Consider the following 22,436-nt stretch of genomic DNA (forward strand, 5'->3'; position numbering starts at 1 on the left):
AAGAATTATTCACTACATACGTACCATTAACCATGGGTAATTTCATAAAAAGCATACCGATTCGGTTCATGAAATTGTTGCAAGTTACACCCCAGAGAACACCAAAAGCCTTTTACATTGTAATCCAATTCAAATACTGTATTTAAAATATTTTGTTCGTTAAAAATTGTTTGCTTAGTATGGGTAACGTTCAAATTAAATTGCATCTTTTTATGAAAGTTTGTATTGTGTTTGCCCTAATCAACATCAGTCAGACGCACTCGCACACTTTGATGGAACGTCAGTGGAAGCGGATACTTCGAACCTTCACGATTTCCACGTTTACATTCGAAAATTACCCGCCCTTTCAAAGTTTGAGCAGCCCTGTCTAATAATGCCTGACACACACACTTATATGTTATAAGTATAAGACCGTGTGCAGATCATTTTGACAACCTCACCTGCTTAACTACCTGCGTATATCGCTGACTTTGCAAAACGAACGAAACAAATAACGATCATTATAAATAAAAAACAAGTTTGAATGCCGAAAACTGTTGCGTATAACCACTCCCGCGCAATCGTTACACATGCAGTCAAGGCTGCGGTTTATCAAGTGACCGACGCGCGCGGCTGTTGATAATGTTGTTTATATCACAACAAAAATAATAAATAAATAGAAAACTGTGAAATATTGTGATAAAGAGATAAGGATTGTCGAATAACACTGGTGAGTGGTTTACTTATGTTATAAATTTTAAATCGTTTGTAATAAATATTATAAAATAAAAAACTGTATCTTCTAGTTACAAGCTATGAATTAAAATCGTTTATTTAATTTATTTACCTAACTTCACCATAACTGTTTCCAAATATTGAACATCCGTGCATACAAATAATCAAACATTACTACATGTGCATATACGAGTTTCTTCACTTAATTATACAAAAAGTAGTTCTAATAAGTATGTTGCTTATCAATCAACCAAAACCGATAAAACTGAAACCATACAAACTGACCCGTTACCGTCCCTTCCTAATTGACCGAGCGTCAGCGAAGGTCTCCGTTTCAGCTTGGACAAAAATGCTTTTGTATGTCCGGATGTCCTCCTTTTTTTGTCGATTCAGTATTAAATTTTTTTTTTCAAAATTGCTTCGCGAGGTCCACAGCTTACCGAGCCACTAGTCATTATTAACACATCTCGTTTTAGAAAAAAAGCCTCTCTTTTTTTAGCCATGCTCATTTTTTATACTTTTCCAATAAGACGGATTGTGGGCCGTCTTGCCGCTGTCTATTAATATGCAATAGCTTATTTTGCGAGTATCTTTTTAAACCTTAAATAATTGTTACACAACGACCCTGCCACGCTTAACGCCCACGGCCTTAGTGAAGATTTTAACAACACAAATGTTGTACTGCATTAAAAGCCGTATTTTTGGCCAAGACCGTTAGGCGTATTTTGATTGTAATTATTTACATAACATTGACGCAGCCAATGATAATCCCTATGACAGACATTGACTTATATATTACTTCGTAAAGACGGGCCCGTAAGGAGCACTAAGAATAGTGCCAGCATAGGGGTGCCAGCGACACCGCTGAGCACGAATGCGAGCCAAGCGTGCTGATGCTGGCCAACGCAACTAGTTGCGACCAATCGCGCGCGTGATGCGAACTCATCAACCAATCGCGTTCAAGCATTCAACCGACACACCAAACGAGAATATTAAGTCGGAATTACTTTTGAATTTTTATGATGACAATTCACTTTTGTATGGAGTAACTGTAAATGTCAAATATTTTTAGACTTATTATGGTAAGCACTATAACACATTTAGTTATTCAGAAATGTACCAATTAAGTAAAAAAAATACTGTCCTTTTTTTCAATTTAGTCTACCCAAAAGCGAATTAGGGAACTGTCATACAGATCATCATTGGCCGCGTCAAATATGAAATTGTAATTTTATTTTGGATATGATCTATCAGTGTCGAATTGTCATTTCTATCTTCAACTATAAACGTCACGTCACTTTTCTTTTGACACTGACAGATCATATCCATTTAAAAAATCGTGAATAAACTGGACTAATCCCAATAAGGCCTAGTTTACCCTCTGGAGACAGGAAAAAGGGGAAAGAAATGGAGGAGGCCTATACTAGTCGAGAGGTCTTTAATAATAATATAAGTTAAAATGTATATTAATGTTAATTATAATTTTCATATATTTTCATAAACTCATAATATTAAATATCAGATAAAAATTAAATGTAAAATGAACTGTGTAATTTTAATGTATAAGTAATATATTATTAAAGAATTTTAAGGCTTAAATAAAATAAAAATACCCTCTGGGTGGGAAGGTCAGATACCACCGCTTTTGTAAAAATTAGTGCTAACGCCAAATCTTAGGATTAATTGTTTAGCGAACCGCAGGCTTCCATTAGCCGTGGCGAAAAGCCGAGACAACGCAAGATAGATGATAATGATGATGAAATCAATAATATTTCTATGTTTACAAAACAGAAGCGAGTAAAATATATATAATAAGAATAATTCAGTAATAAAATAGTTCTGAGGTAAAAGTTAACAAAAAAGCGAATAAGATGCAAACCTCATTTTATAAAAATCCGAACACAAGAAATCCTTGTATTATGAAGCCAAATCCAACTTTGTGACATGATATCAGTAGTCCGTAGTATATCTCGCTCGCGCCTATACATGTATGGATAAGTACGAGCGAAATGCACGCGCGACTGACATCATTTCGATATCATTTTTTATGTCATAATAAAAGTTATATTTAGGTTCTTATCTATAATAACTGCAGTCGCCTTTCTACCTCACATAACTACCAACCAATGAACCTTTATAATGAACTGTTATTAATATTTCCAGCTGGTACCTAAAGTCATTATTGAATGATAGTATGTAATTCGAATACGGTTATTTGATGACGATACAATACTTCAATAATGAGCACCTTCACGATTAAGAAATATCACGCAATTTAAATGCGATTTCTAATTGCTTGAGACGTAAAGTTCCATTCATTTGATGCCAGCAATTACGTATAGGTAAAAAACATAGCAATAAACAAAAACGTATCCTGTTGAATCTTTACGAAAAATAAATGATAAGTGGACAGGATTAATAAAACTTCTTAGAGTGATGCCAGACGAGCGTAACTTTTTAAGTCATGAGTCGCATAATTTCTGCGACATTTCGTTTTATACAAAAGTCCTGTTTCGTTCCCTCCACGGCGTCGCAAAACGAGGTACCTGCCGTAATTTTTTTTAAATATATAGGTATAAATAAATATAATTATTATGAAACAATCTTACACAAATCGACGTGCCACAGTAAGCCCAATAAGGCTTCTTGTGGATACTAGACGACGATGTATATAATATTTAGATAGATATAGATGAATACTTAAATATGGAAATACATATAAAACATCCATTACTCAGCAACAAACATTTGTGATGTACACACAATGCCCGTACCAGAAATCGAACCCGGGACCTCCTGCTTCGTAAGCAGGGTACCGACTAGGGGGCAGTTTAAACTTGGTTGTGCTGTTGATTACACAACCGAAATTAAGCGACTTGCAACTCAAAAAAATACGTTGGCAAAGTAAACAAAGAGTCTGCAAACCTTACGTCATATTATAAACCACTATTTGAATATTATAAACGACGTCATCTTCTCCCGTTTGTTCTCTGAAGATTGATTGACAGCATCGCTTCAATCCTATTTTCGATGTCAACGTTCTTTTGTCTGATGTTAATAAGAATATTAAGTTGGTTAACCCGCGCATCCTCATGCACAAAGTAAGCTTTGTTTTTTACCATAATGAAGCAAAATACTTGTTATATAATAATATTATTAAATTATGGAAAACAATAGAAACGGACACGAGTGTTGTCAAATTGTATCACTTACTTAGCCAGCGGAGCGGAAGAAGACGGGCATTTGAAACACAACGTTTGCCACTGCCAAATTTTTCACGGGTCAAGTCACAATATAACACCATGAACGTTTTCTGACGACCACCTGAATTACTGGACAGTAGGCGATAACAAATCGAAGCGATATCAAAACAAAATCAAAGATCTCAAAAAACAGACTAGAACCCTTTTTTTAAATCTTCAATTAACATACATTAACGTAGGTACCTGATGAGTAATGATATATTTGTCCCAGAGCTAAGGTGAATCAAACTTGTTTATTATTCTCAAACTCAAACTTTTCCACGACACACTGTCCGGGGTATGCCCTTGGCTTGCCATGAAAAGGGCAATGATTTATAAAATACCTTGCTGGCCAAGTGTAACTCAGACAAAATAAAAACAAGAAATAGGCTCGGTTTAGCTTGTAAACAACAACGGTAGGATAAAAAGCATGCAAGGCCATCACACTATGACCACTTTTGTATATAATATAACTACGAAATCAAAGCCAAATCCTATTTAATATTGTTAAATAGGATCTGGCTGCGATTTTTAAGCAATAGTACATTATGATACAAGTGCGAAAAATAGGAAATTTGAAACGAGTGGCGATAAATTAAAATACGACCGAAGGGAGTGTTTTAAATCAACACGAGTTGCGAATTACCTATTCGCACATGTATCGTACAACGTTTTACAGTACATATAGCCCTTTAAATGTTCGACATAGTAACGTAATATGCTAATTTTCGCACTAGTGCGGTAAAGAAGCACCATATGTACTGTAAAGGTTATTTTAATGATGATAAATATTCAGTAATATTCAGGAAAAAGTCTTGACTGTGTTTTAAAATTAATTAAAATGTTAATCCGTGATGTAAGATACCATCGATGCCACTGGATATTTCTATTTTATTCTTCCTCTAATTAGCTGAATTAAACCTTAAAGTGTAATTTTGATATCGTGGCTGCCTCACAATTTTGCGCCAATAATATTCGGAATGTAATAATAATATTCAGTGTCGCATATTTTGGTGGTTTCCTTAGCGTGCCGATTAATGTATTTTAACTCTAATTAAACATAACTAAGTATCGTCATTCGCGGGATACCTACACACAAATATGTGTAGTACAGTCCAGCATTAATATTTTAAGACGAAGACTCACCCAAAAATACCTACATGTATCAGAAAAATCCGTGTTACTTGCAGAGCTGTAAAATCATACCATATTTTTGTCATGAACATTTTAATTGCGTGTACTACAAGTTCAGGCATAGTATGTGCGTAACTTATCAAAATATTTTAGGCTAAGAATGGTCAAAACCCACAGGTAACTGGCCACCAAATTTTTTTAATGCCCAAGATTGACGCAAATGCAACATTTTCAAAAATGCAAATGAATTCTTCCGAAATATATGATAAAAAAAAGGATTAGCTGGTCACATATCAAGAAAACGGCAACTCATGGCACACGAGTAAAGGTTACATACAACATGGCCGTCTCACAGAACCCTGCAATTTCAGGTGTTGTAAAACTTGTAAAATACAATTCTCAGATCAAATCAAATATATGACGCAGACACAACAGTACCTAACTATTGCATATATTTTAAATTTGGATAGTTCTGTTAAATGAGTCAAATTAATGACTTACACTACTATCAATATACCATGAGTGCTTCCAGCAATTCCACTAGTAAGCACGAGTGTTGTGATATAAAAATTGCTTGCCACCATCAATGTGCCTGCTCTTCTTGAGCCGACTGGCATTATCAGGGATAATGGCAAGAGGCCTGATGGCGTGTCCTTAGTTCCTTAGAGCTTAGGGCGGATGTTAGTGCAATGTGGGATGCTACCTGTGCCTACCTGCGTAGACACACTGGCACCGTCCCACCTCCAACGGACTTATGTAAAAGCGGGCGCAGCGGCGGAAAACGCCGAAATTTTGAAACGCAATAAATATAAGAGCCTCGGTAGAGAGTACCATTTTGTACATACCAGCGCGCACAAGTCTGGTTGACGTAACTGGTGACCGAAGAGCTGGCGGCTTCCTCGCACAACGTTTTGTCCAGACAGAATTGCTAAGAGTTTGAGAGGCCAGAAAAATGTTGACAGTGTAGATTTAACTTTTATCGGAAAAAATAAGGTTTATTTTTTTCTAATTATTTTTCAGGTTGTATCCTAAGTCATGGCACCAAACTCGGAAAAACCGGCTACGGATCGACGACAAGTCAGCTTCCCCCATTTAGAATACCCGGTAACGCGCGAGGAGGAGCCACGTACTCCTCAACAGTGGCTGAAGGGCAAGCGGCTGCAGGACGGCGCACAGGATCTGTGGAGAATACATGACTCGCTATACGACTTGACCAGTTTTGTGGACGTACATCCCGGGGGTACACAGTGGATCACAGTTACTAAGGTCTGTCCAATTGACGTTAAAAGCACTTTCATATGTTCGTATGCGTACAATATACGTTTCGAAGCCGATAATGATATCTCGCCAGATACTACTAGTACTTAAAAAAAACAAAAACCCGGCAAGTGCGAGTCGGACTCGCGCACGAAGGGTTCCGTACCATTATTTATAAAAACGGCAAAAAAAATGTTTGTTGTATGGGAGCCCCCTTAAATATTTATTTTATTCTGTTTTTAGTATTTGTTGTTATAGCGGCAACAGAAATACATAATCTAGAAATTTCAACTGGCTAACTATCACGGTTCATGAGATACATACAGCCTGGTGACAGACGGACGGACGGACGGACAACGAAGTCTCAGTAATAGGTTCCTGTTTGACCCTTTGGGTACGGAACCCTAATTATCTACATCATCTGTTGTTCTATAATCAAAAGTCAATTATCACTAAACAATTGCTAACGAGAAAACTACACAGCCGAGTCATTGCAATTAAAATGGCATCAATCCTTTGAGACATTGAGAATTCTCATCTTTGTTTGGTGCTCTTAGGTATATCCATCTAGGGCTGTCTCGACTTTTTCCATGGCTCAATGTAGAAGTCAGATGTCCGCTCAGCAACATAATTCCAAGAAATCAAAAGGTTTCTTCTCTAAGTTATAAAGCTTACAGGAATATTGACGTTTCTATAAGATTAGACCGATATCGAGACCATCAAGTATAACATGAATGGTATTTCTTATTATTACGTTTGAAAACCCTATCCCAGTATGCTATCGATATCAGAAGCATCAGAGCATAAAATATGATTATACTCGTAATACTTGCGCCGTAAAACTGGTCATTCAAAATAATACGAAATACCTATTTAACCTATATCACGTGATGGCAAAGACGTCAGCTAGGGTAGCATTCAAATTGCTACAACATTGCAGCGTAGTGTTGCTGCAAACTCCATTGTTGCAAGCAATGTCAATTACCTATCCAGAACATCAACATTGACAATCGGGAACAATGCAGTAGACCATTACAGCACAGCATTACTGACGTATGTATTGCTGCAGAAAATGTCAAAATAGCGTCGATATTCTGGCTGATTAGCACTTCTTGCAGTAATTAGCTCTGCAGCAATGTTGCGCTGCAATGCTGTTGCAATATAACTGCCACAAAGCCCTCGCAATCGGAAGGTATCCTTAACTTCTTTAAATAAACTAAAGCTGCATTCGGACAGCAACTGCAGATGAGTGATGAATCAAACATTCTAATCGTGGCAGTAACGGCTAATGCAGCTACGATCGTCACTCATTTGATCATGGAAATTGACAGCTACAGCACCTGCGTCGTGTAGGCTACAGTAATGCAGCTGCAGCTGTAGCAACCCGAATGTTACCTTTAATCGCTACATATCGTGCGCTCTTGCTAGACTTGCTACACGAGTCAAACAAATTCGCGTGATTTTTTGAACTTTGTTCTAACCTAAATTACCAGTCTAAGTCAGTAACCTAAATTAATAGTCTTGGTTACAAATGAACTTACTTCAAAAGACACTACACCTTAAGACCTATAGGCTTATAGGTTAAGACCTATCTGGTTTGACCCATTGGTTGACTGGTAGAAAATGCCTTAAGTCCGCCATTTATACCTTCATGTATTGTGCAATGAAGATTTAATTAATAAATATAGGTAAATAATAAAAGCGAACGGCGGGTGGCTATTTAAATACGAACTTTGGAGCGTGTACCGTCCCGTGTGACGTTAATGATTTATAACCATTATTCTAAACCGGTTAAACCGAAATAAACCTGTACGAAGAAATCGTCTAAACCCCTCCTCCAAATAACCTCTACCACCTCTAAAACTGGAATAAAAACGTTTACCGTATAATCATAGTACCGGTTTGATACTGACTAATAAAAACTTACACTTTTTTGTCCAGGGAACTGATATAACAGAAGCATTCGAAACACATCACCTTAAAGGCCTTGCCGAAGAACAACTACCCAAATACTTCGTCAGAAAAACTGACGCACCAAGAAACTCTCCTTTTACGTTCGTCGAAGACGGTTTCTACAAGACTCTTAAGCTGAAAGTGACTGAAAAGATAAAGGAAATTCCTAAGAACGTCAGAAAGCGTAGTGACTTTGTCACTGACAACTTATTGGCTGCTTTTGTGGCGGTCAGTTCACTGTCGTGTTGGATGATGAACAGGAACATTTGGGTTGGACTAGCTTTGATCCCGGCTAGCGGTTATCTTCTGTCAAGTCTAGTGACCTGTTCCCATAATTACTTCCATAGACGGGATAACTGGAGAATGTATATATTCAACCTTATAGGGTCCTCCTATTCGTAAGTAATATCTTTAAAACAACTTTCTTAAACCATACATTAAGTTAGATGGTAAAAGGTGACAATGTTTTTTGTAGGATAGTAATTCAAACTAATATATCAAGAACTTTCCCATCTACACATTTGTTTTACCGAGGGCCAATGTTTGTTGATTGTGAGAAAGAAACAAATTAAACAACAAAATACATATATATAGGAGCAAGTACTTGGGCAGCTTTATACACGTGCAAGTAATAGAGTACCTTATGATGAAACCATAACCAACCATTTGGTCGTAATTAATGCTGGTAATTTTATACAACTTTGATTATGTTCCTAATTACTCACTGCACATTGTTGCAAATAGTACTGCGCATTTCCTATGAGTAATCACACAATCACACGCAAGTACAGGAGAGCATACACGGTGTAGTGTAACACGAGGAACCCGAAAGATTGTAACAGCGTGTTCCTGATCACATTTAAAGACTTAAATGTCATATTGTTGTTTGGGTTTTGACGACCGGTTTGGCCTAGTGGGTAGTGACCCTGCCTACGAAGCTGATTTCAGCCCGGGTTCAAATCCTGGTAAGGGCATTTATTCGTGTGATGAGCATGGATATTTGTTCCTGAGTCATGGATGTTTTCTATGTATTTAAGTATTTATATATTATATATATCGTTGTCTAAGTACCTTCAACACAAGCCTTATTGAGCTTACTGTGGGACTTAGTCAATTTGTGTAATAATGTCCTATATTATTTATTTATATGAACTTTTCTGGATTTCGCATAGTTTCAGAGTTACCAATTACCTTTTTTTTTTTAATCTTATAGTACGCCCCATAATGGCATTATCGCGATCAAAAAGGCGTTTTGCACTAAGTTACGATAAGAAGATGTTTTTTTACATTGGTATTAACTCTGAAACTAGGCGAAATCCAGAAAAGTTTATATGACATTTTAGTCTCTAAATGTGATCAGTAATCTGTCAAAATCTTTCGGTTTCCTCATATAGCACCGTGTATAGGCTGGCAGATTTGACTTGTTAGATTTGATTTGAGTTGTTACGGTTTTGAATGATAAATAGTAAATGGCGTTAATTCGGATATGATTTCTAATGCTTTACAGTTAGTATTATCCTCGCACTGGTGTGGTGAAAAATGTGATTGCGTCACTTCGTCGCTCTTGTTTGACCGCTCGTAGTTCCATTTTGGAATCTTTCGCTCTATTTCGTAAGAGGAGTTAAACAACAACTCCCCTTGTAAAACAATAGTTATTTGTTGCAAAGTTGTTGTTTAACCGCTCGTACTAATATTTTATACTAGAGCACGCAAAAGATTCCAAAATTGATTCACGAGAGTAGCTAGTGGTTCGAGAAGGTTTTTAGGCAGCAGGGTTAAACTTTACTACCTACTGAAACACATCATTTTTCACCGCACCAACGCAAGGAAAATATTAACTATGAAATACCAAAAAAAGTTGGTGTGGTGAAAATAACTATTGTATCTGTTTTAGAGACTGGCGTATATCACACGCAATGTCGCATCACTTGCATACAAATACAGCTCAAGACATTGAGCTTAGTGTGTTAGAGCCTTTTCTACTGTTCCTGCCGTACAGAACCAAGTCGCTGTTCGAGCAACTGGCTGCCTTGTATTGGCCTGTAATTTACTCAGTTGCATTGGTGGTGCAATTGATTAAGGAGTAAGTTTTTTTCCATTCTATGAATTTACTATAGTAACAATTTGCTGATTGGGTTTAATATTCCAATTATTAAAAATATGAAAAAAATGTCATAAAAATAAGTAAGTAAATAGGCTTTGTGGATAGTGTACATCACCAGTTAAAATGTTCCTAGCTATTTGATATCCATTAAGTTAGAGTAACCTACCTAAAAACATTGAAATTAAATTGTTGTTTAGTTTAAGAAGTGCAATTTATCTACTCCAAATTTGATTTGATTTTGAAAGTTAATAAATAAAATGAGCCAATCCAATCGATCCTTAGACTATTACCTTACCTATATTGTTATTTAACTTTATAAAATAATCATAATAATTCAGCCTATATACGTCCCACTGCTGGGCACAGGCCTCCACTCATGCGTGAGAGGGTTTTGGGTTATAGTCCCCACGCTGGCCCAATGCGAGTTGAGGACTTCACATACACCTTTCAATTTCTTCGCGTATGTATTCATGTTTCCTCACAATACTTTCCTTAACAGAAAAGCTGGTGGTAAATATCAAATGATATTCCCTACATAAGTTCCGAAAAACTCATTGGTACGAGCCAGGACTTGAACCCGCGAGCTCCGGATTGAAAGTCGGATGACAGATCTACTCTGCCACCACCGCTTCCTCGTAATTACCTTTACTTATTTTAAAACTTTCAGAGTCATTTGCTGCGCGGTAAACGTCGAAGGCAAGCAGTTAACCCTAGCCAATGCGATTCCCTTCCTCGTGCCCACGTGGATGTGGTACTTTGGAGGTCTCCCCCTGCACTGGACGCTGGCAGTCTGGGTTTCCACGCTGACGTTCGCCAGCTTCTTCTTTGTAATGTTCGGACTGACTGCAGGTCATCATGCACATGAGAACTTTTTCGAGGGTGACAAGCCGAGGTAAGCCTCTATTTCACCATTTTATCTCATTTAAGATCATTTATTGTTCGGATGCAGGTATCTGCAGGCACTGGAAGCCTTCCGCTAAATGCCAAACCATTTGCTTTTTGGTGGTGGCTTTCAAAAAATAGACTCAATATGAAGTCAAGAATAGCTTTTCATATCTGATTGATTGTTTTACCTGGGCTCGGCCGTTCAATCATGATTCTTAAGGATGATTAAATAGTTTAGAAAAAGAAAGTTCACCAATATTACTTAACCATACCTAAAAGTTATTTGTTTTACAAGGGGGCAAAATTGTTGTTTAACTAACTCCTCATGATAATATTGATACCCGAGTAAGCGAAAGATTCCGAAATTTACGATAGTAACGAGTGGTTCCAAAAGTGGAATCTTCAGCTTTGCGATTGTTAAAGTTTGCTACCGAGTGAAAAATAACATTTTTCACTGCACCAACGCAAGGAAAATAGGTATACATAACAAATCAAATCAAAATCAACAATGTTAAATATTTATCATCACAAAAGCATGACTTAATACTCAATTCCACCAAGCAAAACGAGGAAACAACTCAAAATCTGCATTAATTACTTTACCGCGATTAGAGATAGAAGGCAGTCAGATTTTGAACAATAAAGAAAGCCTTTACGAACTGGTGTAGTGAAAAATAACATTTTGCTATTGATCCTTCATTGTTACTTGGTTCGTTTCTTCATAAGAAGCATTACGCGCGATTATACTTGCAAATTGAGAAAGGTCAAGACAAAGGGCAGGACTGATTGCTGCCGCTGCCTGTTTACGCGCGCAGAGAAACAAGGAAAAATAACATTTGGCATTGATCTTGCATTTAATATTCTATATCGATCGTAAATTACAATTTAACTGTTAATTGACTGATTGACCGAAGCGTAGCGTAGGTCTACGTTTTGACTCGCGCAATCTGCTTTCGTATGTCCGGATGTTCTCCTCTACAGGTCGCAATTCTCAACCGATTCGCGTGAAATTTTGCGACCATATTCTATGATTAAATAGAATTTTTTTGTCGATCCAGTTTTTGGAATTTTTTCAAAATGGCGGAGTCATGGTACGTCGCGCCTAAACAAATAGCCGTATCGATATCATAAGAGTTTCCTCCTTGTGAGACATGGTTACAGAGTGATTTGCGAAAAATTCAGATATTTTAGAACGCTGGTTTAGGGGGTATTTAGATATTTAGGTTTTACTCGAGAATAAGTAGCCTAATTTCACCGTGTCACATATATCCATTCGTGGCTCAATCGGAATACACTAGCTTTACAATCATGAGGTTCCGGGCTCTAATCCCGAACAATGAATCTTTTTTGTTTTTTTTTTGCACTTTAATTTCCTATTTTTTATGGACTAAGCTTTGTAACAGGGAGAGAGAAGAGGACCCTGGATCTATTCCCTGAATTGTAACTTTTTGTATTTTTGTATTTTTTTTGTATTTAAATTTCGTATTGTTGATTAAGCGAGCACGAAGCGCGAGCAAAGCGTATTCGTTTCAGTTTTATCGTCTGAACTTTTTTTACAGCCGTTAAAGTTAAAGGAAACGGACAGTCGCGCAGGCGAAAACGGGTTCATGTTTAAAAAAAATCTGAGCAGTTTTTGCATTTAGCTTAATTTATCAACTTTGGCTTTGCTATAGAGACGTAGTTGTAGATTGGAATATTGATATTATATTAGGAATAGAAGTTTAAACGTAAATGTATGTTATATTGCTTTAATATTTTTTTTTTATATATCATAGCTAAAAGAAGGAAACGGTTTTCTAACATTTTTCCTGCGTGCAGTCGCCGCAGAAAGTTACGGTACGGTTCATGGCATTCTTTTAGAAAATTTTGGTGCATATAGATTACTAAGAGCCGGCGATGCTTGCTATAATCTTGTCTACAAAAATTCAGGGCACAAATTTGCAGGAACAGTGTTTCGAAGATTTATTATATATCTTCTGTTGATATTTTAGTCAAGGTATTCGATATAGCAAAATGATGTTTTAGCGGATTAGATTGCCAAATCCTATAGAGATAAAACACTACAGAGTGAAGCTCTGATGGCCCTTCTTCTGCCGACGAAGATGGAGGTGGTTCTACTTTTACCATTCAGGGGATGACCGACTAACTGTGGGCGTTTGGAAACGGGAAAGGGAGTATTTTCTCCTTCCCATTTTTTAAATTTTTCAAAGAGAATTTCAAATGGAGGTGGATTGTCAAACAAAATTTTGTTGCTACAGAAAAATTGCTGCTATATCTTTCGACACGTGATAAAAATTTGTAGAACGCCATTTGACTTTCCTTTCCTTGATGATCTTTTTGATCCTTATTCGTTTACTAATATACATATGTTAAATTGTTAGACTTAAAAGGTGCGCCATCTAATAGATAAAAGGCCAAATGTTTGACAGCATCGTTTTGAGCGATGGCACCATAACGTTCCAAAAGTTTTAATCATGTGTCCAAAGGTGGCAGTAAATTTACGTGTCTACAAAGTTTTCTTAGTTAATAATTAATCCGTTTCCGTGCGGGCTTTTCAAATTCTGATATACGAAAAAGTATCTATAAAAAATTAAGAGCAATTAACATTATTTAGAGGTCGCTATAAATGAAACAATACTGCTATACAATATTTTGAAAATAAATTGACCCATCAATAATTCTGCTTTGGAAATATCTTTAAGGGCTCTTTATTCGTTTTATTTATTATTTATAAGTATGCTAAAAAAGATGGCGATCGTTTTTTTTTTTGTTTTAGGTAACTTTGAATTTTTTTATTTGTATGAGGATATTGCAGATCACAAAATCATAGCGACCACCTAATCATTCGCAAATGAGTTCAAATTTGGCACATAGATTACTGTTCTACAAAGGGAGCCATGTAAAGATAAAATCCTTTCAACTTTTTTCTACATACAAAGTTGGACCATCCTATTCGATAATTATGTTTTTTTGTCAATTTAGTTTTTATAAAGTCTTCTAAACAGCGGAGCCATACATTTATTCAGTTTTAAGGGCTCCTCTACACGATGGCCCAGCGTAGGCCAGTCTAAGGGACGCAGAGAAATGAAAATGAGATAGCAATATCACTTGCTCCCTCTAACGCAGTGGTTCCTAACCTTGTCAGTTCTGCCACCCTAGGGAACCACTAACTATGGAACCCGATTTTACCCCTACTCCCAATAAATATTAACCTCCTTACAAGTCTAATTTCTGTTATATTTAATTGAGCTTATTACCTCCGTAAAATACCAGATTTACCACTACGGGGGTAATTACCCCCAAGTTAGGAACCGCTGCTCTAACGCATAAATGCGCCCCTAGGACTTGCCTACGCTGGGCCATCGTGTAGAGGAGCCATAAGCTATGCTCGCGAGGTCTACAGCTCACAGAGCTACTAGTATAAATAGGTCGAATACATACATGGATATACTGAGCGTAGGTTCATGTTTGACTAAGACGACTAGGTGAGATAGGTAGGTATGCTTATTATGTTAGGTAGCTTAAGAGGAAAGAATAGCTTAGCGATCCTTATGAAATAAAGGTACTTTTTCTATGAAATTCCATTTCGGGAGAGAGAAAACTGCTTCCACTAACTAGTAAATCTTAACAAATCACTTTGATTTTGATGTCAATCGCTTCAGCATAATATATATTCGTTAATATAATAATAAGTTTCGCTTTTTCGAAAAAAAAATTATCTGTAAATATTGAAAAAAATCCTATAAACCTAGCTTTTAATTGCGTCAATAACATATAAAAAAAGGAGAATAGAAAATATTTTGAAGTGGAAAAACATTTTCTCTTTTTAACACGCTTTTATTAGGTCAACCTGTATGTAACTAATATGTAATGGAATCTAAGGTAACTAATTTAACCATCTTCCAAGGATCGTAGCGTCATGAAAATTGACAACTGATGACAATACAATAATATGGTACTGTCGAATTGATCTGATGATGGAGCCGAAAGATATGAATTGGAACTTCATGATGGAACATCGTATCATAGCTGTGTTTGGATTTGTTAGAAAGGTCTTGTAATGAACTTTGACCACGATTAGGTTTCAAGGTCTGATGATGAAGCCGGAAGATAAGCACTGGCATTCCATGATGGAATATCGTATCATAGTCGTGTTTGCACTTGTGAGAAAGGTCACATAATGGACTTTGAACACGAAATCGTGTTTTTCTAGTGTTTTTTAAACTATTAATTTATTTTATGGACGTGTTACTTCCCTCCTTTCCCTCTTAAGTCAGTATGACTCACGACAGTTCAAATTTCATTACATATTAGTAGTCTAGAGTAGCCTTATACATAAATTGAGGAGTGTTTTTCAAAACGGCTTATTTCAACTATAAACTTATTTCGGGAAATCGAGAAAAACATAAATCTACGGTTTTCATTTCGTGACTATTATTTTATTTTCGTTATTTAACGTGTATTTATTTACTTATCATACATATAAGAAATAATATACTAATTTGCTTTATCAATAAATAAGCTTTCCAGATTCCATTTTTTGTAGCGAAGTGTATTCTAAACGAGTATAAGAGGTTTTGAATCTAGCCATTTATTTTCACACGTCTGAATGATTTGTTTTAGGTCTTGACTCAAAAATATTATCACCTATCCAAACCAGTATTTTCTTGGCGTAACTACGTAGGGATCTGTTTTTTTTTTAACCAAAACATGAAATCAAGCAATTTATCTTTTTGAGGTGCTGATTAAGGTCCAGGAGTTCGATTCTAATTTAACCATTTGTTATGATGTTGATCTGGTTTTAATAGGACCTTGAACCCTTGAATGGACTAAGAGCTGGAACACGTATAATACACAGTCACAAATTTCCATCGCCGATTTAGACCCAACAAAAAAACCAGCCGGGCTTTGAAAAGATACGAAAAATCTGGGTTACACTAAATAGAATCAGGACCTTTGTCAGCTGCTGCAACCATAAGCTCCATAAATGGGGCTATAAGCCCTCACCAAACTGCGACTGTGGCGCGCCAGACCAGACAACCACGCACATCGTGGAGGAATGCCCCAAGAGATGCTTTTCTGGAGGCATGAAACAACTGCACGCGAAAACTGCGGATGCCAGGGAATGGCTATCAAATTTAGACCTGATTTTTATTTTATTTTGCAATAAAGCCATACGATAAAAATAATAAAAGGACCTTGACGATCGTTTTGATTATTGGTGCGCATCTCGGCACGACCTTCACTTAATTTTTCATGCACCAATCAGCGCGAGCGACCTTCAAAGTCATATCAAAATAAGATGAGATAAAAGAAAACCGTTAAAAATTGCTACGTATGAATCGGGCCTCCTAGCAGGCTAGATTTCGTTTGTTACAACAATTAAAGAGCCTGTTAAAAACGTAAGTTTTTATAGGGGCCAGATAGCCCGCCGCATGCGAGCATGGCATAGTACTAACTTGATTAGTAATTCGTCTATATATTTATTTAAATTACTTTTAAAATAGCAAAGACACGCCTCGCTAGCCGCTTTTTGGTGGAACTTTTGATAAAGACTATAAATAAGGTCATAATGTTTTGTAAACCCGGTTCTTTTTTTATTGGTTGTGGGCATAAAAGAAGAATATTGTTCAAAATACCTACTAAGTATTCTACCTAAGCAGGTCGTTGGCTTGCTGGTGTAAATGCTTGCCTACATTTGCATCATGAATAAATCAAGCATTTTTTGCCAGACATTTTGTATTTTTATGTAAGCATTGTCAGATTGGGTTTTGTATGCCAGAATTAATCTGGATTGTAGGTATTCAACATAAATGAACAGCATTGAGAGAAAAAAACTAATTCGTTGTACGAAATATCATTTGATATTCACCAGTCGCTTTTCGGTGAAGGAAAACATCGTGAGGAAACCGGACTAATCCCATTAAGGCCTAGTTTACCCCCTGGGTTAAAAGGTGAGACGGCAGTCGCTTTCGTAAAAACTAGTGCATACGCCAATCCTCGGGATTAGTTGCCAAGCGGACCCCAGATTCCCATGAGCTGTGGCAAAATGCCCTGTGGGCTGAAATTCGGCTTTCATTGACATAGAAACCGAAGTTGTTATTTTTAGGTTTTTTTGATTAAAATAGGTTTTGCCCAGCATTGTTATGGTAACCTATGAATTTTAGACGATTTGGAATGAAAATTGTGGAGTTACGATTCTTTTTCAAGATTAATGTATGGAGCAGGAACAAGAAATCATCATTACTCAAGAACCGCAATACAAACCGTAATATCCTCGCAGGTGGTTATACTACGAATTACCCGTGGCGGATATATGTAGTATGCCAAAAAATCACAAATAATTCGTAGTATAACCTGCGAGGATATTACGGTTTGTTTTGCGGTTCTTGAGTAATGATGATTTCTTGTTCCTGCTCCATACATTTATTTTGAAAAAAAATCGTAACTCCACAATTTTCATTCCAAATCGTCTAAAATTCATAGGTTACCATAACAATGCTGGGCAAAACCTATTTTAATAAAAAAAACGTAAAAATAACAACTTCGGTTTCTATGTCAATGAAAGCCGAATTTCAGCCCACAGTGTGCCGGAACAACGTGAGGAACAAGAAGACTTATATGGCCATGTTTTTTTTCCTTAGGACTTACTTGCAATCGGAGACTTCGCATGGCTGAAGATAAATAATCCTCAACAAAAAACATTTAGTTTGCAATATTTATGACAACACACAAATATTTTATCAAAATTTAAAATAATTAATAAGTCCTTAAAGTATGAAAAAACCACACGCAACACTAAATCAGCGGGATTGCCTTTTACTTTTAAAATAATAAATATTAACAATTTAATGAGTAAACGAAGCAATTTTTATTTTATTTACATGAATAATGCCAAATAATTTTAAAAAGCAATTTAATGTCGTAATAGTATTTTATGCAACAGTTGTATAAGAAGGGTCAAAAAAGGCGAGTGGCGTGAGTTACAATGTGAGCCGGAGCCGAAGGCGTAGGCGAACATTGTAAAGGAATACGCCACGAGAATTTTTTGACCTACTTATACAACGTTGCATACAATATTTTTCCTACGAGTCAACAAAAATAATTCTTAATTTAGGTAAACAAATTACAGCAAAAGTATATAGCCAAGACGCGCGAGCATACCTCGTTACGCGCCCGGCCCGCCCCGGGCCGCGGCCGGCCGGTCGGCGACAACTCCTCGTAACTCATGAGGCCCTGGTACTTGCTACTTGCTAAATTAATTTTTTGGACAGTTTTTTCTCAATTTTGGCCACCGTAGCCTACGGAGACTAACAAGCAACGCTAAGCGGTCTTCGTAGTCTATGGGTGTTGCTATATTACGGGTGTCACATGCGTGTTTCTGACTTATGAAGTAATTATTTTTACTATGCAACCAAATGAATATTTTGTAAGTTAGCAGCAATGCACTTAGTTTAAAACTGTATTCGTTTTGGTTTTGTTAGGTTGGTAGCCATTAATCGCAGTAACATTATAGCTTATAAAAGCACAAGAGCTTTTATGAGGAATAGACAATATAGACTTTTCTTGAAATCTTTTATGTATGTTCTTATATTCGTATTAATGAATGCATAAATCACAGATAACAGTAGAGGAGTAGGAAAAAGCATTTAAGTGTCGCTGTAAGATTCTGGCCTTTGCTCATTTATGCAAGTTTGAGGTTTTAATATTTTTTAATGTTTTTTCACAAGACTTATACTTAGTGCTATCCATTTTCTAACACAAAATGCAAATAAAACATATTCAGCTAGAATATCTGTCAAATGTTATCAACGTTGACATGTCATCGTCCATGCATTATAAATAGGTTTATAAGAAAAGGTTACACACCTACATACTAACTTATCTACACCCTGCTCTAGTACTTTGTTTACATATGCTCCTAACTACTTTTTCGATTTTTTTTTTGACATGACGCACGAAGATTTACGCAAATATTTTTATATGTGTATGTAGCGGGTACTAGTGGCTATCCATGCATATTTTTTCTGGAGGTGTACCTCCGCGAAAAGTAAAAAAATAAATCTGTAGAAAAATAAAATGTTTTTTTACACAATGAAGTATAAGTGACATGACGTGGGTTAAAAATGGTTATTTTGTAGCTTATTTTATTATTGACAAATATAATTTTGTTTCGTTAATCTAACTTGAACAGTTTACAAAATATGCCACTTTCAATGATACGCTGATTATTTTACATTATCCTGAATAACTCGAAAACAAAAGAAGATCGAGGACTGATATTAAGCATAGAGTGTTCTTAGGACTTGCCAGTACACCACCTGAAAGAATGACCAAATCCGTCGTTGGGGGCACCTCTAGTTCGCTTAGCCTGCTAGACCCTTTCGCATCATGATGGCCTTTCAGTCAAAAAAGTTTAATCAGGGGCTTTTTATGTGAAAGAACACGTAAATAAAATTCAACCCAGAGCGAATTTTCAAAAATTATCTGAAATATACGTAAAATATTTTGATAAGGGGCTATCTGCGAGCAAGCCAACTCCTACTCGACCAAAAAATTATTTTGCGATCTTATAATTAAGTATGACTTTGCAAAACATATGCATCAATGGTCAAAAATAAATGCGTGCGTCACGCGACTCCATAATCCGAGTTTGGTTACGAAACGTAGTGGCAACAGTGACTGACAGAGAACCAGTATCCAACGCTTTTAATTTTTATCCAAGAAAATAAGGGTAGGGAACTGATATTTTAATACGGCAACACTGTGTAGCTACATTAAGAAATCGGCTTCCCAACCCTTTATTTCTTGGGATATAAAATAGAAGGATAGTTTTCAATATGGTCAATTCTAATTAACGTTCGACCATCACTGGTGCTCAGCACTGGGATGGTGTGAAATTATTGCATTAATTCGTACCTAACATAGTAGCAGCAGTGATCGACAGGGGAACCAGTAACCCGACATTTCAATTTATATTAAATTTCACGTGTCGGCTTATTGGTTCCCTGTCGGTCACCAGTGCCAACGTTACTAACAAACAAAATCATTTTCCAGGGCTGAGTACGTAGACTGGGGACTTCACCAGCTCGACACGGTGGTCGAAAGGATCGACTACGCGGGAAATCACTTCAAGTCTCTGACGCGGTTCGGCGACCACTACCTCCACCACCTATTCCCGACGCTGGACCACGCCGAGCTCAAATACCTCTACCCCATACTTTACGAGCATTGCAGCAAGTACGAGGAACAACTGCGGACCACGACGTTCTATAAAGCATTGATAAGTCACTGTAAGCAATTAATTAGAAACACGCCACATGATTTCACAGAAAAAAATCGGAAGTGAGTTGTTTTCTTGTTATATGCATGAATAATACATACATATCTATGAAGAAACCGAGCCGTTCGTCCAAGTGTGAGTACTGTATTATTACGTCAACATTTACATTACAGGACATACGAGAGATACTTCTAGGATATAGATACTAGGATCAGTGACTGGTCAGTTTATAAAAAAACTCACATAGGTAGGCATTTTACCAACAAAGTAAAAACTTTAAAAAACCTGTCTTGCCTGTAGTTGTGTATAGTTTATAAAAACGCATTGTATAAATTACCTCGTATTTAATTTACTACATGTATGTTATTGTAATTTGAATCTTAAGGCCGAGTAGGCGCCACTTGCACCATCCTACTAACCCGGGGTTAAGCGGTAAAACCGTTCCAGTGTCAAATTGTACTGGAAACCATGGTACTTCAGGTTTAGCCGGTTAATACCGGGATAGTGGGATGATGCAAGTGATGCTAAAAGAGTATTGTTCGTGTTGCAAACTTTTCAGTTAACTTTTTTCATGACCAAAGTATTTAAGTCATACAAATATTTGAAAAAATCCGCCAAGTGCTAATTGGACACGCTATATAAGTTTCGTGCTATCACACATTGTTGTACAATGTTTTATTTTATTCTTAAGACCGACTCACGTGTGCCCTTTTTATTATTTGATGTTTTCTAGTATATTTTTCTTTATTATGACATCGAGTGAGGTTTTTATGTATAACCACTCCATACGGGATACAATAAAATCAAAAATAAGATTTTTGTATGAGGGGCCATTAATATATAATTTTATTAAATTTGTATCATAATAATTTGTGTAATTTGTATTTGTGTAATTTGTAAGGCAATAGAAAACACGCAAAAAATCTGTATACATATAATATTATTGAGATAGGCCTCACAGACAGGCAGATAAACGGTCGGACAACTAAGTATACTGAACCATAAAACGACCCCTTCTCCTTCAGGGTGAACCCTTCGGGTACGGAACCCTAAGCATAGAGTCAAAAACACTTATAAACACAATGCCAAGAGAAGGGTTAAATTATTTAGTTGTTAATATTAAAGCGACAATTTGAGAACTTTTATAAACCTATTATTTAAGCATAATTTATATGGAATAAGTATGTTACGTTAATGCCATCTTAGCCATTGTTATATCTAGATATAAAAATAACGTCGAATACATATATATTGCTATCATGCCATTAACATATGTATTTGACGTTTTCAGACAAAATATACATTGACGGTTATTGATAAAACGATTATAATTGCAATTTTATCGCAATAGTGTTTTATTGGCAGCCAACAACAAAATATAATTTGCTCGCAAATGGTACATTTATGTTTGTCTATGTTATACCTAAACTATCTTTAATAATATTGTATTGTATTGCTAGTAATATTTTATTGCTCAAACATTAGTTATTGATTAATATGGCTGTGGGTTGTGTAATATTTTGATGTCAATCAACTTTAGTAACTACGAATAATATCCTAATGTGAATGATCTCTTATGACATGACTAATAAAATATAATTAAAGAAACTAGTAAATTATTTATTTACAACAGGTTACCGGAGACAGTCACCTCGTCACCGTTGCTGCAATGTTTTAAGGCTAGACTGAAGGCTTGGCTTCTCGAACACACATTCTACAGTTATGACGAATTTTTGAATGTTGTGCTTTAGTTAGTTATTTGTTGTTGATCTTTTACGAATCTTATACCTTTAAACGAGCAATTCTTGTATATATATATATACATTTCCGGGATCTCGGAAACGGCTCTAACGATTTTGCTGAA

At 36.3% G+C, this 22,436-nt stretch overlaps 1 protein-coding gene across 2 annotated transcripts; it reads left to right on the forward strand.

The window, feature by feature from the left end:
- Positions 1-227: 227 nt before the first annotated feature.
- LOC133520612 (cytochrome b5-related protein-like) lies at positions 228-22,180 on the forward strand. Of its 2 annotated transcripts, none has more exons than XM_061855128.1 (6): positions 228-709; positions 6,111-6,356; positions 8,289-8,698; positions 10,195-10,383; positions 11,072-11,296; positions 20,347-22,180. In XM_061855128.1, the coding sequence occupies exons 2-6, from the start codon at positions 6,126-6,128 to the stop codon at positions 20,636-20,638; spliced, it is 1,347 nt and encodes a 448-aa protein (XP_061711112.1). In that variant the 5' UTR covers positions 228-709; positions 6,111-6,125; the 3' UTR covers positions 20,639-22,180. The 2 variants fall into 2 exon arrangements, with proteins under 2 accessions (XP_061711112.1, XP_061711113.1); XM_061855129.1 differs by lacking the exon at positions 228-709 and adding an exon at positions 1,690-1,796.
- Positions 22,181-22,436: the final 256 nt, after the last annotated feature.

Source organism: Cydia pomonella, chromosome 8 (genome assembly GCF_033807575.1).
Source record: "Cydia pomonella isolate Wapato2018A chromosome 8, ilCydPomo1, whole genome shotgun sequence".
Lineage (NCBI taxonomy): Eukaryota > Metazoa > Arthropoda > Insecta > Lepidoptera > Tortricidae > Cydia > Cydia pomonella.

Coding starts and splice junctions, on each gene's coding strand:
- LOC133520612 (XM_061855128.1), top strand. CDS start 6,126: ATGGCACCAAACTCGGAAAAACCGGCTACGGATCGACGACAAGTCAGC. Junction 10,384..11,071: donor GTGGTGCAATTGATTAAGGA/GTAAGTTTTTTT, acceptor TAAAACTTTCAG/AGTCATTTGCTGCGCGGTAA. Junction 11,297..20,346: donor TTCGAGGGTGACAAGCCGAG/GTAAGCCTCTAT, acceptor ATCATTTTCCAG/GGCTGAGTACGTAGACTGGG.